Source organism: Choloepus didactylus, chromosome 4 (genome assembly GCF_015220235.1).
Source record: "Choloepus didactylus isolate mChoDid1 chromosome 4, mChoDid1.pri, whole genome shotgun sequence".
Lineage (NCBI taxonomy): Eukaryota > Metazoa > Chordata > Mammalia > Pilosa > Megalonychidae > Choloepus > Choloepus didactylus.
The window spans coordinates 94,247,973-94,264,282 of NC_051310.1; the positions used below are offsets into that span (position 1 = coordinate 94,247,973).

The window sequence follows — 16,310 nt, forward strand, 5'->3', positions numbered from 1 at the left end:
TTTGGTTTACATGTTCTCCCCACAATGAGTGGTGTTGTGGGTCTGTGTCCAAGAAAGCAAATGGCAAAACCGCTGGTCTAGTGTGATGCCCTATTGTAAAATGAATGACATAAAATGGTAACACTTACGGGAAAAGTCTGGAGAAAATCATCAGTCTCAGCCGTGGTCGGCTCTAGAGGACTCAGATTAGGGAGGATTTTAACTTCCTGAGATCATTGTTTCTATAACATTTCGATGTTTAACAATACCCATGTAATGCTTTGGTAATTAGAATGACACACAAAAAATGTTTTTAAAAGGAGAGGGTATCCTTGCCCTCCATCCATCATCATTTCCAAACTTCCAAAACAACCAGAATGTGCAGGCAGTTCTGCACTCTGTGTTACCAGGAAGTATTTATGCATGATAAAAGATTTTCTCCTGAGTGTGTAGGATTAATTATTAAAGAGGTCCTGTCAAGTCTGTCAGATAAGTTTAATGTTTAGTCAGAGGCTTGAAAAACTAAAGGGTTTATCCCTTAACTGCAAATTATTCAGGCTTTAGTTTTAAAAAATTGAAAAGGGGGATTGCACATTTTTTTTTTATGGATGCTTTGATCTAAAACACATTTACAATTTGTGAAAGCTGCTCTGCCTTCCTTCTCTTCAAGTTTAGGAAAATAAAATGCTATAATTTACTCATCCCATGAGCAAAGGGCACTGGGTATGATGCAAAATGAAAGATAAAATGCAGGATCCAAAAAACCAAGTAGCACGGACAGCAGGGGTAAGAAGAAGCCATGAGAGGGGAGGAGGGGAGGGTGAGAATAATAAAGGTGGGCTTCCTGGAAGAGGTGGGCTTGGAGCAACGCCTGGAAGAGGTCAGAATGGGAGCAGGGGAGACTGGAGAGGAAGGGATCTCAGAGGGGAAAGAAAGATTCAAGTGGAGGGCAGGAGCTGCAGCAGGCCAGGCCTGAGTACCCACACACCCCTTTCCCTTTTCCCTGAGAAGGCTGGGTCTGTCAGTGGCCATGATCTGGGGCTCTGGGGACAGTCCTGGGAGAGGGCCCAGCCTACTCCAACTCTGGACTCTGCCCAGGAATTTCCTGCTGAGATGAGAAGACAGGCCAAAGCACAAGCAGTTTGGAGCTGGCCTGTCTACACGGAAATGGGGGCCTCCATCTCTCAGGACAAGCAGTGACTTATTCACCACTACACGTGAGTAGCAAAATGTTTGTGCCTCTCTCGCAGCAGCTGGGTGTCTGAGCTTATAAGTCTGTGCGTGTGCACAGGTAGCTCTACCTGTGTGTGGTTTCCACATGTGTGCTTGCCTGTGTGTCTGTGCCTCTGGGTGTGTCAGCTTAGCCAGGCTGGAGTTTGGATCAAATAAAATGCTCGCCAAGAGGAAGAAAAGGAGAGTGAGCAGAGGGGTAGGGGGTGGGGTTCTTAGGACTCTTAGTTACGAAAGAGCTTAAGCCTTTGAAATGAATGTCACCAAATGAAGGAAATGTATATATATAATCTCTTGTAATTGAAAAGTCTGGGTGTAGGACTGGTTTCAGGTACAGCTGGATCCAGGGACTGGAATGATGTCTCCAAGATATTGTCTCTACCTATCAGAGGGGGGGAAGTGTAACACAACAAAGATATCACTTTATAGCAGTGGTTTTAAACCTTTTATTTAGTGATGAAAGCTAGGGCTTCTCCTCAGAAAAAAAATGTCTATATCAGATGCATAATTACTTACTTTCCTTCCCTGTGAAATGGGCAGGATTTACTTTGCTTCTTTCAGGCCTCCCAAAATTTATGAGGAACTGCCTCTCACAGGCTCTGACGTGTGTGAAGGAAGGCCTCATGGGCGTCCCCCTCTGTGTTGGGAGAGCCAAGGCTGTGGCCCCTGGGCCCAGGGAAGGCCCCGGGCAGGACCCCGACTTTGCCTGGCTCTCTGTCCCTGCACGACCCCCTCTCCCCCACACTCTTTGCCTGGGTACTGCCTGGCTTCCCCCTTTCAGCTTTGAGCCCTGACTTTTGAAAGGTGTCCCCCTGATGGCCAGGGAGGAAGACAGCTGAGGAGTTCGGGCGAAGGCGTTTATTCTGAGAGGGAAAGGAGCTGGCCTGGGCAGCGCACAAAGTGGCGTCTGCATCAGCCATGGCAGGGAATGCGTTATATGCACGTGGGAACCTGTGGAGGGAGGAGGAGGAGGAAGAAAAGTTTGTAGCAAAAAGTTTTTTAGTTGACGTCAGTTCTGGACAGGGGGGTTAATCTCATCGCCGCGGGCTGGTTTCCGTCAAGGCCTCGGAGGCTGCTGTTATCTTTCTCCTGTGGGCAGGTTTTCTTCCAGGCCTCAGAGGCTGCTGCTGCTCTCTGCATGTCTTGAGGAGGGTTAAGAGGTGACATTATCCTTCGGTAGTTGCCAGAGGCGGGTAGCTTGCTTGTGGAGTTGTGAGATGATTGTTTTGATGATTCCCGATTGGTTTGTGAAGAAGCAGCATTGTTCCTGTAATAGAGCACAAATGCCTCCATGGGCAGCGGTTAGAAGGTTTAGGACTGCAAAATGCGTGGTGGTGGGTGGAATTCGGGAGACGAGGGTATATGGGTTGGGGACTACGGGGTATATGGGGATTACAGCTTGGTTGATGGCCCTGAGGGCTTGAGGACGGGTAGAATGGGGGTGTTACATGGAGAGTGGGTTGGTTTTGGGTAAAGAGCTTTTGTATAATTGGTTTGAGGTCATGCAGGTGTGATAGATATGGGGGATTGGGGGATTGTGAGATACTTGGAGGGATTTTTTGTTCGTGGGTAAAATAGAGAAGTAAGGTGAGTCAGGGGATTGGTTTGCTCAGGGTAGGATAAGGAATTGATGTGGGGTGTTCAGGGTAAGATAAGGAAATTGTTTATGTTCTTGCTCAGATTGCTACATTAGCTAAGAGTGGGTTTCATGTAAACAGTCATGTCTGTGGTGGGAGAGCTGCTAAAGGTGTGTTGTATGTGTTGGGGGTGGGGAGTTTTGCCTAACATATTTATTCCAGGCTTTTCTTTTATTTTTCTAGGGGTGCGAGGGGGTGCAGATCCATCTTCTGTATTTGCTTCCTGCTGGTGGGGGGCGTCGAGTAGTCCCTATGGTTTGTTGCAGGGTAGTGGCTGGTAAGGGTGTTTTCATTGAAGGAGTAGCACATTGCTGACCATTTGGTTTGTTACGACTTGAACAGTTCTGTGAATAAACTTGGTTAGAAATTGTAAGAAACAAGGCCCCAGAATGAGCATAGAGGAGATGAGACGTAGGATAGGAGAAGCAGGAGTGTGGCCCCGTAGATAGTAAAACAGCAGGAGACTGTAATGTGAGGAACTTGCAGTATGGTGAGGAATGTTTACATTTTGTGAATTATTAGGCACATACATATAATACTGAATATTAATTACTGCTTTGGGTGGTGGTTAGAATACTTAATACTATTCTGTTTTACAAAACCACTTTTCAGTGATATTACTAGTTTTTTTTTTTTTTACCATTTTTTAACTTTGACCACAGAAACAAATTTCTTTTTTGCAAACTTTTTGTAACTTTCTGTATCTATTTTTTTTTTATTTTTCCCCAAATTTTATTGATATATATTCACACAACACATAAACCATACAAAGTATACAGTCACTGGCTCACATTATCATCACATAGTTGGGCATACATTCCCACAATCAATTTTAGAACATTTCCATTACTCCAGTACAGAAACAAGAATAAAGATTAAAAACTAAAACACTCCTCTATGCTTTACACCCCCTATTGTTGACCCATAATATTGGTGTAGCAAATTTGTTCTAATGAAAGAAAATTAAAATATTAACTATACTCCATAGCTTGTGATAGCTATATTTTCCCCATACATCCCTTTAATTTTTACATTTGTAGTTCATGCAAGAACGTACTGACAGATGACTTTTAACAACATTCAAGTTCACCTCCAATAGGTCACTATTACTTATAATCCCAATGAGCTACCATCAACAATATTCATTCCGAAATATTTAAGCTCAATCTTGTTAACAATTCTATACATATTAGGTAACACTACCCCTTCTCTACCTTCTATCTCTAGATACTCTATACTCTAGTTTTAAGACTGAGTTTACATGTTTTAGTTAGTTCATATTAGTGATATCACACAATGTTGGTCTTTTGTGTATGGCTTATTTCACAGCATTATGAGTATCTATTTTTTAACTGTGACTACAGAAATAAATTTCACCTTTGCAAACCTTCTGCAACTTTCTGTATCCATTCAGGCTCCATCCCATGTTTTTAAACAACCAGTTATTTAGGACTGGTTTCTTTTTAATTAGAAAACCATTCTTTATACCTTTTATACCATATGCTGTTACCATTAAAATTAAACTTGTTAGAATAATGCTAAATATTTAAAACACTTTAGTTAATGCATTGTTGAGGCAGTAACATACAATTTTTAACAAGAATCAACAGCACTTGCAGGTTATTAAACTGGGTGATTGAGTGGCTTAACAAAATATAAGCTGAGTTTTTGTTAGTAGATAAAAGAGTTTTAGGTGAGGGGGGCGGCTTTAGAAGGAGTGGGGGACAGAGAGGTGGAGCGGGAGGAAGGACTGAAGGAGGGATTTGTAGGAGGTGGTGTCGGCTGATGGGAGGAGGAGGAAGAGGTTTGTAAGCCATCGTGATGTTGTAGGTAGAGCAAGAGGAACCAAAGGAAGGACGAGCACGTAAAGAGAAGAAGACCCGAACGTAGGGGACCTCGCCCCACTTGCCATTAAGGTGCAAAAAAGATTAGGCTGTGCAGGAGATTATAATTGAAGGTGCCATTTTTAGGCCCAAATGAGCCATTGCTGAGTTTATTTTGCGGCCAAGTGACATTGCAAAAGAAAATGAGACGTTCGGGACGGATAATGTCCTTGAAGCTGAGGTCTTTATATTGTTTGAAAAGGCACCCCAGGGGTGTTTCGGCGGGTGGGTGGGTGGGTGGAGTCCAGTGCCCATTCTGTGGTGCCGCCCGGGGCCCGTAACCCAGGAGGAGGGTGTCCCCAGATTCGCTCCTGAATTAGGGCAAAGAAACGGAGGCTCGGCGGGAAGCCGGGCATCCCTGAACTATCCTGGGAGCCGGGACCCCTGCTCAGCGCCGGGACTTTGGAAATTTCGGAAGGACCAGCTCGACTGGGCGGAAGGGCGGGCACAGACAGAGAAGGGGCGCCGGGGAGAGAGAGAGAGAGAGAGAGAGGAAGGGAGGGGGGTGATTTCACTTACGTGGGTTAATAGTGGGGAGAGGTCGGATAAGTGTCTTACAGGCCGTCTCTGGCAGTCAGGGTGGGGTGGGGTGGAGGGACTTAAAATCAGCGCAGCCAAGGTTAGGAAGTTAGCCCAGGTGGGCTGCCGCTGCCCACTGCCTCCCTACTAGCGAGGCGGTAACCAGGGTTCCACCCTCCGAGTCTCTCGGTTTAATCCCGGTTTTGGCGCCAGATGAAAGGTGTTCCTGATCGCCAGACAGGAGAGAGAGCTGAGGAGTTCAGGTGAAGGCGTTTATTCTGAGAGGGAAAGAAGCCAGCCTGGGCAGCACACAAAGCGGCCTCTGCACGGGCCGTGGCAGGGAGATGCGTTATATGCACGTGGGAACCTGTGGAGGGAGGAGGAGGAGGAAGAAAAGTTTGTAGCAAAAAGTTTTTTAGTTGAAGGCGGTTCTGGATAGGGGGCGTTAATCTCTTATTGCCGCGCGCTGGTTTCCGTCAGGGCCTCAGTGGCTGCTGCTGCTCTCTGCATGTCTTGAGGAGGCTGGACCTATCAACTTTGTCTTTCAGCTTGAAGGTCTGGCACATGGAGGAAGACACACCAAGACGAAGAGAGTCCATCTCTCTCGGGCCCGTGACCAACGGCCTGGAGAACATGGGGACCGAGCTCTTGGAAAGCCTGGTCTGTCCCCTTACTCATCCACCACCTCGGCCTCCTGGGCTTGACTCTAGCCCATTGGTGGGAGGGGCCTTTGTTCACCATCTTCCTTTACACACCTTCTACTTCTTCCTTGCTTCTGGCTTGTGCATTTAGTGGGGGACTCCGCAGATCAAAGTCCCTTTTATTTCACTCATTAAACATTTACCGAGCACCTACTATGTGCTGATGTAGCCTGACCTAGTCTGAAAGGTCAGGGGAGGTGTCAGTGTGGAGGGGACAGTTGAGCTGTGATCTAAATTAAAGGATGAGTAGGAGGAACCTGGAGATGGGCTTCAGTGATGGTCTCTGAGGAAGTCCCAGCCTTCAAGAAGCTCACTTTCCAGTCCCTGCTCTGGGATGGCCAGGTTGAGGCCCTGCCACCCAGAACTTTGGAGCCTAATTTGACACCTTCTCCTCCCGCCACGGCCTCCCCTGACAAAGTCCCTTCCCTTCACTGCACTGCCCAACCCCAAGAACGACAGCCCTGGAGAACAATTCCCTGGACTATGATGTGGTGGCCCTGCCTGGGACCTTCCCCCAGGGCTTCCTCTCAGAATCCCCGACCAGCCCCCCAGCCACAAGTGTCCCTCCCTCCTGCAGAACATGAGCTCCTGAGGGCAGGGATGTGTCTAGCACAGAACCCAGCACACGGTAGGCACTTAATGCATGCTTTGCAGAATTTAATTTTATCCTCCAGTTACTTCCTGTGCAAAAGTCCAACTCCCCTTCCCCTCCCCATACCCCGCGATGCACCTGTAGGCACTAGTCCCGGCCCGGGGAGCTCAGCTCCCCCTCTTGCCCGGGTGGGCTGGCTGAGTCTGCTCTCTCTGGGGCCTTAGGACGAAGGCAGAACACCTGGCAGCGGCTGGAGCCCGGCGGAGGGCAAGGGCAGCTGGGGCGAGGCGGGGCCTGAGCCCTTCTCCAGATGGTAGGTGACTTCCCGAGGGAGCCGGGCCGGCCTGGGGAGGAGCCGCTGGGGGGAGCAGCAGTGGGGAACCTGCTCTCCTGATGGCGACAGGGGGTTCCCTAAACATTGGTTGATGGAAAGGTAAACATGCTTTAGCTACTGCTTGCCTGTATGCACATGAGCTCTGCTGGTCTCCACCTCAGGGATGAGCCAGGCCAGAGGTTCCCAACCTGTTTTTAAGCAGCCAGAATGAAATCTCATCGGGAACCCAAATATAGACTGTGGAGCTGCTCTGGTTGAAACTGAGTAGAGGGCCCTGAACCAGCCCAGCCTCCTCCATCCGCCTGCTGCTTCATTTGGTCTCCGGGGTACCTTGGGGAACCCCGAGGCTCAGTCTGAAGACCTTTGGACTGGACCCGGACCCTCGCTGAGGCTCAGGTCACACAGGCAGCGAGAGGGGTCCAAGGCCCACACAGAACTCACCTCCTGACTGCCAGGCCCCGGCATCCTCACTGGCCAGATCTCCGTAACTCAGGGGAGCCTGGAGAGAGTGGAGGGGATGGCAGTGGGGGAGGGACTGGTGGGAACTCAGCCTCTTGGTGTGGAGCTGGGACAGAGAGGGGCGGAAAAGCAGCTTGTCTTTAAAACAGCAGCTTGTCACTGAATCCTAGTGACAGTTATGGAGCATCTACTAGATGCCCAGCTCCTGGGATCCCAGGACTTCTCCTCCAGGGACAGACAGGTGATGAAATTGGCCTTCAAACGAGCCCTGAAGGATCGGGGGGTGGGATGGCTGCCAGACAAGGGTCAGGCTGACGTGTGTGACCCCTTGCTGAAAGAGGGGGTTAGGGTTAGGGTTAGGGTTAGGTTGTCCTGTCTGACGATGAGGAAGCTGCTGGCTCAGAAGGTAAGGGCCCTGTCCAGGTCCCAAGGGAGAGACAGCAGAGCTGGGAGCCTTTCCACCTTGGAAATGGGACAGGGGAGGAAGGATAACCTCGTTTTTTGTGCATTTCTGTCTGTTGGGAAAGTTCTTCCCTTGTCACCTCAGGTGGTTCTCTCCCAAACCCTGGAGGCAGGGATTGTCTCTGGGGTAGGGCTGCAGGCGCATTGGCCTCCAGGCAGAGGGCACAGCTGTGCAGAAACGCAGAGGCAGGAAAGCGTGGATGGCTGGAGCCACTTCTCAGTTAGCTCTGGGCTGGGGCTACCTCTGCCCTCAGCCTTCAGCCCTGTGGGATGTCAAGGCCAGGGCCTGGCACACTTCACGTCACTTTTTTACCAGGGACTTACCTGAGTGGCTTCCACGGGGAGGTGCTGAGGATTCCCACCAGGGCGGGAGTCTGGGGGGGGCCCCTGTGGACTCTGCTGCTCCTCTCCCCAGGACGAGCCTGCAGCCGGCCACGAAAGTAAGACTCTTCTGCAGGGAGCACACACAGCTCTTCCGATGGATCCTCATAGGCCTGCTTTGCACCGGTGAGCCCAGGCCCCAGCCCTGCCCAGCCCAGGAAGCAGCTCCCCCCACCCCAGCCACCCCAGCCCCTGCCAACCAAGATCTGGTCACCTCATCCAGCCATCCGTGACTCAGGGCAGGGCCATTCACTTACCCAATCACTCAGTACATGTCTGTTGAGCACCAATTCAGGGCCAGCTCCCAAGCCAGGTGCTGGGGCATCTGAATTGAGTCAGATCAAGTGTTCTCCCCAAGGGACTCCCTGATTAGTAAGGGAGAGGAAACCAAAAATTATTTCCACAAAATGCAGTGAGCCATCTGGGAGAACCAAGGACGTTTGGGGAATGATCAGGGAGGACTTCCAGGAGGAGGTGGCATTTGAGTCTTACAGGTTGAGTAGGAGTGAACCAGGTGGCAGGGAAGGATGATAAGGAGTGAAACATGCATCCCATGCAGGGGAGTCACAGGAGCAAAGGTGAAAACTGGCGGGGTGTGGGCGGGGAGCTGATAAACAGTCTAGGGTTGCTGGAGGGTAAAGTTCTAGACAAGGAGTGCCAGAGGACAAGGCTGGAGGGCTAGGAAAGGGCCAGCTATTGGAGATGGGGAGGGGACATGCTCAGGGACTTGTATTTTACCCTCAAGGGCAAAGCAAGCCATTGAAAGTTAAACGAGGAAGTGTCAAGGTCAGATTCACCTTGTGGAATCCTGGAAGAGGCCGGCAGGAAGGATAGGGAGAGGAAACGCTGAGTGCAGCAGTGCACGTGTGTAATGATGAAGTGGTGAAAGATGGAAGGGGATGGATTTGAGAAATTCTTTGGGAACAATGCCAGCTAAACTTGGAAACTGTGTGCAGGATGGAGACCCTGGAGGCATGGATGACCCCAGATTTTTACTTGGGTGACTGTGTGGCTGATGGTGCCCCCCACAGAGCTAGAAAACCCAGGAGGAGCAGGCAGTCTGGAGGGTGGTGAGCTGTTTTGGACAATTTGTTGGCAGTGCCGCTTCCAGGCTATCCAGGTAGACAAAAGAGACTTCCTAGGGACACTTGGAGAATGAATTGCGAAGTGGGACAAGGACAGCAGCCCGGGGCCCAGCCACACAGAAGCGGTTGGCAGAGGAAGAGGGGCCCTGAAAGAGACTGGGAAGGCATGGGGGGGGGGGGAGCAGGAGACCAGGAGCTGGATGGTCTCAAAGCCAAGAGAGCAGAGTTTCAACAAGGAGGGAAAGATCAATAGCATCTTTGCAATAACAGGTCCACTGGGACAAGGACTGAACAGTGTCCCTTGGATTTAGGGACAAGGAGGCCAGTGGTGACGTAGGGTGTCACCCTAAGCTGGAATAGAATGAATGGGAGGTGAGGCAGCACTTTGGAGAAATTTTTGTGAGAAAGGGGAGAGTGTGAGCAATGTCAAGGCTCCGGGTGTGTTTGTATGGGAAACACTTATCAGTGTTTAGGAGCTGAAGGAATGGGAGATGAAGGGAAGACCGAGGGAGCAAGAAGCAGCCTCAAGGGCCCAGGTGGAGGGCCAGCTGTCCACGGGAGGAGGCTCACCTCATCCCCTCAGGCCGGAGGTAAAGAGATGAGGATGGGGGTGGAGGCAGAGACCCCTGCAGGTGGCCGGGAAGGGGAGAGGAGGGTGAGAGTGATGACAGCAGTAGCCCAGTCTCCCTGACAAAATCAAAAGCAGGTCATCTGCCAAGATGGGATTGGGCCGAGGTCCCCCACAGCTTCCTTCTGGAGAGTGAAGCCCTCCTTTAGTGGGGTCTGAAATCTGGACCTTCTCTGTTGCTATCACCTCTATACAGACTCAGATTTGCTTCTTTTGAAGCAATGGTATAATTCCTTCTAGGAGATAATGCAAGTGACCTCTCCCATCTTATTTCCACTTCTGTCTTGGCTGTCCGGAACTCATTCTCAAATTATTGAATTATCCTTATGATGATTAACATTGACTTTCTCCATGTTTTGATGATTTTGATTACCTCCAACGCTTTAATGTCTTTCTTGTAGCATGTCTGTTCAAAGAGTAGACGCTGATAAAGAAAGGAAGCTCAGGTTCTCAGTACTCTGTGCCTGAGCTGTGGCAATGGCTTCTTCACCTCAGGTAGTTTCTCTCCACGAATGGCAAAGCAGCCCTGGCAGCATCAGACTGACATGGACCCCAGTCTTAGAAGAGTGCGCCCCTTGCCCTGGAATTCCTGCCCAAGTCCCAGGGAGGCCTTTAGCCTGGCTCAAGTCACGTGCCCATCCCTGAACCAACCCTTGTGCTCAGTGGGCTGTGGTCACCCTGCCGCTCCTGAAGTGGGTCAGGCACCCCAAACCACTGTGAACAGGGAAGTCCTATCACCAGAGGGGCAAATGGATCCTAGAAGAATGCAAATACTTCCTAAGACCCTCTCCTCCCCGTAGCCCTGCCTGGAGCCCTCCTCCCCATGGCTTCCTCTCCTCCATAACATGCTTTTCCCTCCCTGAGTCTCCTCTTTGGTCTGCCCAGATCCTGCCCATCCCTCCTGCTCTGCCTCAACCAGGAAGCTCAGGTGCCAAGGCAGGAAGAGCTGGGCTGGACTTCTAGCCCTCCCATTGCCTCCCTGTGCAAGCCACTTAACTTCGCTGGCCTGATGCCTCGTCTCTACAGTGGGGACTCGGTCAGTACTGACCTCATGGGGCTGCTGGGAGAACTGAGTGTGAGAGTGCCACACCTGGCCCAGAAGACTGGAGACCCCTGGGCACTGCTCCCTCCCTCCCTCCTGGAGCTTCTGTGCCTGCAGCCCTGCAGCCTGGGCAGGCTCTGCTCTGCAGAGTTCTTTTCATGAGCTTCTAAATGACACCCACCAAGTTGCAAGTTATTTTCTATAACCTGGCTTATTTTCTATTTCAATCTCATCATTTCACTGAGTGACAAGAACGTAATTTCTCTCAGTTTGGAATAGCCCCTCGCCCCTTTTCCCAGGGGTCCCCAGGGGGGCTTAGCCAATATTGAGCCTCGGGTGTCTGCTGCTGTCCACTTCTCCAGCTGGCCCTAGGCTCTCTGGCCACCTCCCTGGGTCTCCCCTGGGCCTCTCTCCAGTTCCAAGCCACTCCTGGTGATCATTTCTGCTACTTCTGTGCCCGCCGGGGTGTGTGGAACCTCCAAAGCATTCTAAGGCTCTGCCCACCCACATCCCAGGTGGCAACTCTCTTCCTGAAATCTTGCAGTCTCCCTGGGGCTCTACCCAGAAGAGGCACAGGGCTCCTCTGCTCGCAGCCACAAACACACCTGGGATTCTACCACCTTCCCAGGCTCAGCCTGGGAGCAGGGCTGGAGCCCCTTTCTCTGGGAGCCAGCAGTGTCCTTGCTTGCATCACGTCCTGTACTAGGCTGGTAGCAGAGAGAGTGGGGTGGGGCTTTCATTTATTCGTGGTGTTTTCTCCCACATTTTTTTATCCATGTCTGTTAAGTTCTTTCTATTCATCAAGGGCCTGGGCTTTAGAAATTCAAAGGCAAGGGAGAGACATTTCACCCCTCTGTTTTCTGCAAGCACATTCCTTTCTTGAAGCGCAAGCACAGACTGGCTCAGCTACTTGAAGGGGAGAAGGACAAAGGGGAAGAGGAAATTCTAGGATGAAAGCTGTCGATTAATATTTCAGAAGATCCTGGCACACACATGGGAGCTCCATCATGGAGTGACTGACATCTCTGTGCCCTCCATGGAAACTAGCGTGCCTCCAGAACATCGTACATGCTCCGCGATGCTCAGAGATTCACGCTGTCTTGCTCTTGGACATGCTTCAGGGCCTCCTTACCTTTCTCCTCTCTTACATTGGTCAGCACTTTACAGTTTGCAAAACCCCTTCACACATTCTATCAGTTAATTCTGTAACAAACTCTGACATAGTAGGGACGATCGTCCCCATTTCCAGATGAAGACACTGAGGCTCAGAGAGGTTGGGAGACTTTATTTTCACAGTCTTGGTGGAATAAGGTAGAGTCAGTGGGCCTGGAGAGGCCCGTGTCATCGCTGACCCCTCTCTGTCTCACCCCACTCCCCCAGCATATGCAGCTTTCCTGCTGATTGCCTGCCTCCTGGATTTCCAGAGGTCCCTGGCACTGTTTGTCCTCACCTGTGTGGTCCTCGCCTTCCTGGCATACAGCTTGCTGAAGAGGTTTCTGGGGCCAAAACTGGTGAGGTGTGTCAAGTCTCTTGGGAATTCCCGCCTGAACCTCTGGTTTAAGAGGTAAGTGAGCTCAGAGCCCTGAGTCAGGGCAGGGGGAGGGCACATTGGCTGAGAGCTCTGGAGTTAGCTCTGGGGTCACAGACAGGGCTGGGCAAGGAGGACCTCCATCCTTGTCCCACCAGGAGGTTCCTGTGTCATGGAAAACACACCCCATCTTGCTTGCCTTCTGGGAGCAACCCAGAACTTCCTGGGTGGCTTCAAAGCAACGGCCGTCTTGGTGGTGTTTTGCCACTTCCCCTCTGGTTCTCTGCTCCAGTTTCAACAAGTGACTCTGACAGCTGAAAGCAGGATTCAACAGTCTCCTTAATTCAGAGAGTTCAGCCCATCAAAGCAGGGAGGGCCCATATGAGTGCTTCTTATCAGATCACCTGAGGCAAGTAAGGCAATATGGTGCCAGGGGACCGCCCTGGAGTCTGAGCTGGCAGGCTGGGGTGGGGTTCAGGTGTCAATATTTTTAAATTAGCTCCCAGGGGATTCTGATGTAGCCACATATATCCCTGGATCACAGTTTGGGAACCCCTGTGGGCAAAGGATTTGAATAGACATTTCTCCTAAGAGATACAAATGAAAAGATGCTCAACATCATTAGTCATCAGGGAAATGCAAATCAAAACCATAATGAGATACTACTTCACACATACTAGAATGGCTAGAATCAAAAAGTTATATAATAGCAAGCATTGGTGAGGATGTGGAGAAACCAGAACCTTCATACACTGCTGGTAGAAATGTAAAACGGAGCAGCCACTATGGAAAACTGTCTTTTCTCAAATGATTAAACATAGAGTTACCTTACGACCTGAAACGCCACCTCTAGGTATATATTCAAGAGAAATTAAAACTTATGTCGGCATAAAAACTTGTACACAAATGTTCACAGCAGCCAAAAGATGCAAACCATCGAAATGTCCACCAGCTGACAAATAGATAAGCAAAATGTGATATATTCATACAACTGAATAATATTCAGTCATAAAAAAGGAATGAAGTGCTGATTTATGCTACAACATGGATGAATCTTGAAAATATTATGCTAAGTGAAAGACACCAGATACAAAAGGCCACGTGGTATACAATCCCATTCATATGAAGGCCCAGAATAGGAAAATCTATAGAGACAGAAAGTAGACTAGTGGTTATTTAGGGATGGGGTGGTGGTAGTGGTATGGATGAGATATATTGAGTTAAAGACACAATATTATTAATATATCCATCTCTGCAAATTGGTCTATAGATTCTAACACAATCCAATCAAAACCCCAGCAGACTTTCTTTTTGTAGAAAGTGATAGGATGATTCTAAAATTCATGTGGGCATGCAAAGAACCTAGAATAGCTGAAACAACTTTGAAAAAGAAAAACAAAGCTTATGAAATTATACTACCTGATTTTAATACTTACTATGAGGCTATAGTAATCAAGACAGTGTGGTTCTGGCATCAAACAGACAAGCAGATCAATGGAACAGAATAGAAAATCCAGAAATAGAACCACACATATATGGTCAATTCATGATTGACAGGGGTGCTAAGGAAATTCAGTAGGGAAAGGACAACTTTGGAACAATGGGATATCCATTTGCAAAACAAAAACAACTTTGGTCCATGCCTCATATATAAAAAACTAAGCCAAAATAGAGCATACACCTAAATGTGAAACCTAAAACTACAAAAACTTCTAGAAGGAAACAGGAAATCTTGATAGCCTTGGGTTGAGTAAAGATTTCTTAGACACAAGAGCAAAAACCAAAATCCCAATCCATTAAAAAAACTGTGTAAGTTGGACTTCATCAGAATTAAGGAATTCTGAGGTGGTGTCATCAGCCTGGCAACATGAGATATCCCCTGGAAAAGTCTTCCATCAGTATCAGCTAATAAAAGGACAAATCCCACTTGGTTAGAACCTTGGAGGATGACAGGGACTGGAAAAGGACTCCAAAAACACTGAACTGAAGAAAAAGAAGAAAAATCTACAAGAACAGATAGGAAATTTCTATCCCAGATCCATCAGGCCACACCCCTGGGAGTTGCACAGAGGCAGTTACGGCCCAGATCCCTCTGCTGCAGACACAGACTACAGAGATAGAGCTGCTCACAGCAGCAAGTTAGAATGCCATGCACGTCCAGGCAGAGAGGGACCCAAGTCTGCAGAGACCCAGGGCAAACACAAGCCATGAAGTCATGCTGCCTACAAAATGACTTTTCTGGAGTGACCCCACCTGGTTCCCTGAGGTGGGACAAACTAATGGGCAAGAAACTGGAGGCAGAAAAGCCACACAGAAAAAAGAAATAATAATAAAAGGGATTAAACTGAACCACTGTAAGGTGGCAGCAAAGTGGTGGGATACAAGATCAACACGCAAAAATCAGTAGTGTTTCTATACACAAGCAATGAACAATCGAAAGAATAAATCAAGAAAAAAATTCCATTCACAGTAGCAACTAAAAGAATCACATATCTAGGAATAAATCTAGCCAAGGATGTAAAAGACTTGTACCTAGAAAACTACAAAACTTTGCTAAAAGTAATCAAAGAAGACCTAAATAAATGGAAGGACATTCTGTTTTCATGGATTGGAAAACTAAATATCATTAAGATGTCAATCCTACCCAAAGCAATTTATAGATTCAATGGAATCCCAGTCAAAATTCCTATGACTTTTTTTGCAGAAATGGTCAAGTCAGTCTTCCAACTTTCGTGGAAGGGCAAGGGGTCCTGAATGGCTACAGCCATCTTGAAAAAAAAGAATGAAGTTGGAAGACTCATACGTCTTGATCTTAAAACTTATTACAAAGCCACAGTAATCAAAACAGCATGGTGCTGGCACAAGGACAGACATACTGACCAGTGGAAAAAATAGAGAGCTCAGAATTCAACCCTAACATTTACAGCCAACTGATTTTTGACAAGGTGGTAAAGACTACTTAATTGGGAAAGAATAGTCTCTTCAACAAATGGTGCTGTGAAAACTGGACTCCATTTGCAAAATAAAGGAGGACCCCTACTTACACTATATTCAAAAATCAACTCAAAATGGATCAAAGACCTAAATATAAGAGCTAGAACTATCAAACTCCTAGAAGAAAATGTAGAGAAGCATTTTCAGGACCTTGTGTTAGGCAATGGTTTCTTAGACTTTACACCCAAAGCACAAGCAACAAAAGAAAAAAAAATAGATAAATGGGACCTTATCAAAATTAAAAATTTTTGTGCATTAAAGGACTTTATCACAAAAGTAAAAAGACAACCCACTCAATGGGAGAAAATATGTGGAAACCACATATCTGGTAAGAATTTAGTATACAAAATATATAAAGAAATCCTGCAATTCAACAATAAAAAGACAAATGACCCAATTAAAAAATAGACAAAAGTCTCGAATAGACATTTCTCCAAAGAACATATACAAATGGCTAAAAAGCACATGAAAAGATGCTCAATTAGCTTAGGGAAATGCAAGTCAAAACCACAATGAGATAACATTTCACATCCACTAGAATGGCTGCCATTAAAAAAACCCAGAAAGTGTTGGAGAGGATGTGAAGAAATAGGAACACGCATTCATTTCTGGTGGCAATGTAAAATGGTGCAGCTTCTCTGAAAGAAAATCTGACGGATCCTTGGAAAGCTAAGTATAGAATTACCATATGATCTGGGAATCCCTCTATTAGGTATATACCCCAAAGAAGTGAAAACAGGGTCTCGAACAGTTATTTGCACAGTGATGTTCATAGCAGCATTATTCACAATTGCCAAAAGACGGAAGCAACCCAAGTGTCCATCAACCAATGAATGGATAACTAAAATGTGGTATA

The 16,310-nt window shown here is 48.0% G+C and overlaps 1 protein-coding gene across 7 annotated transcripts in view; it reads left to right on the forward strand.

Moving 5' to 3' along the window:
- The first annotated feature begins 708 nt into the window (after window positions 1–708).
- The window catches only part of SLC28A1 (solute carrier family 28 member 1), a 53,407-nt gene continuing 37,805 nt past the window's right edge, over window positions 709–16,310 (forward strand). For 3 of the 7 annotated variants that reach the window (XR_005216368.1, XM_037833128.1, XM_037833134.1), the window contains exons 1-2: window positions 7,467–8,303; window positions 12,313–12,496. Coding sequence is in view for 6 of the 7 variants with exons in the window: in XM_037833128.1 (XP_037689056.1) it covers window positions 7,997–8,303; window positions 12,313–12,496 (491 nt within the window). In the remaining variant the exon portion in view is untranslated. Of the gene's footprint in view, window positions 766–926; window positions 1,197–5,796; window positions 5,909–6,765; window positions 6,855–7,466; window positions 8,304–12,312; window positions 12,497–16,310 lie in introns of those variants that run through there. The other 4 variants (XM_037833133.1, XM_037833131.1, XM_037833132.1 and 1 more) reach the window with 3 other exon arrangements.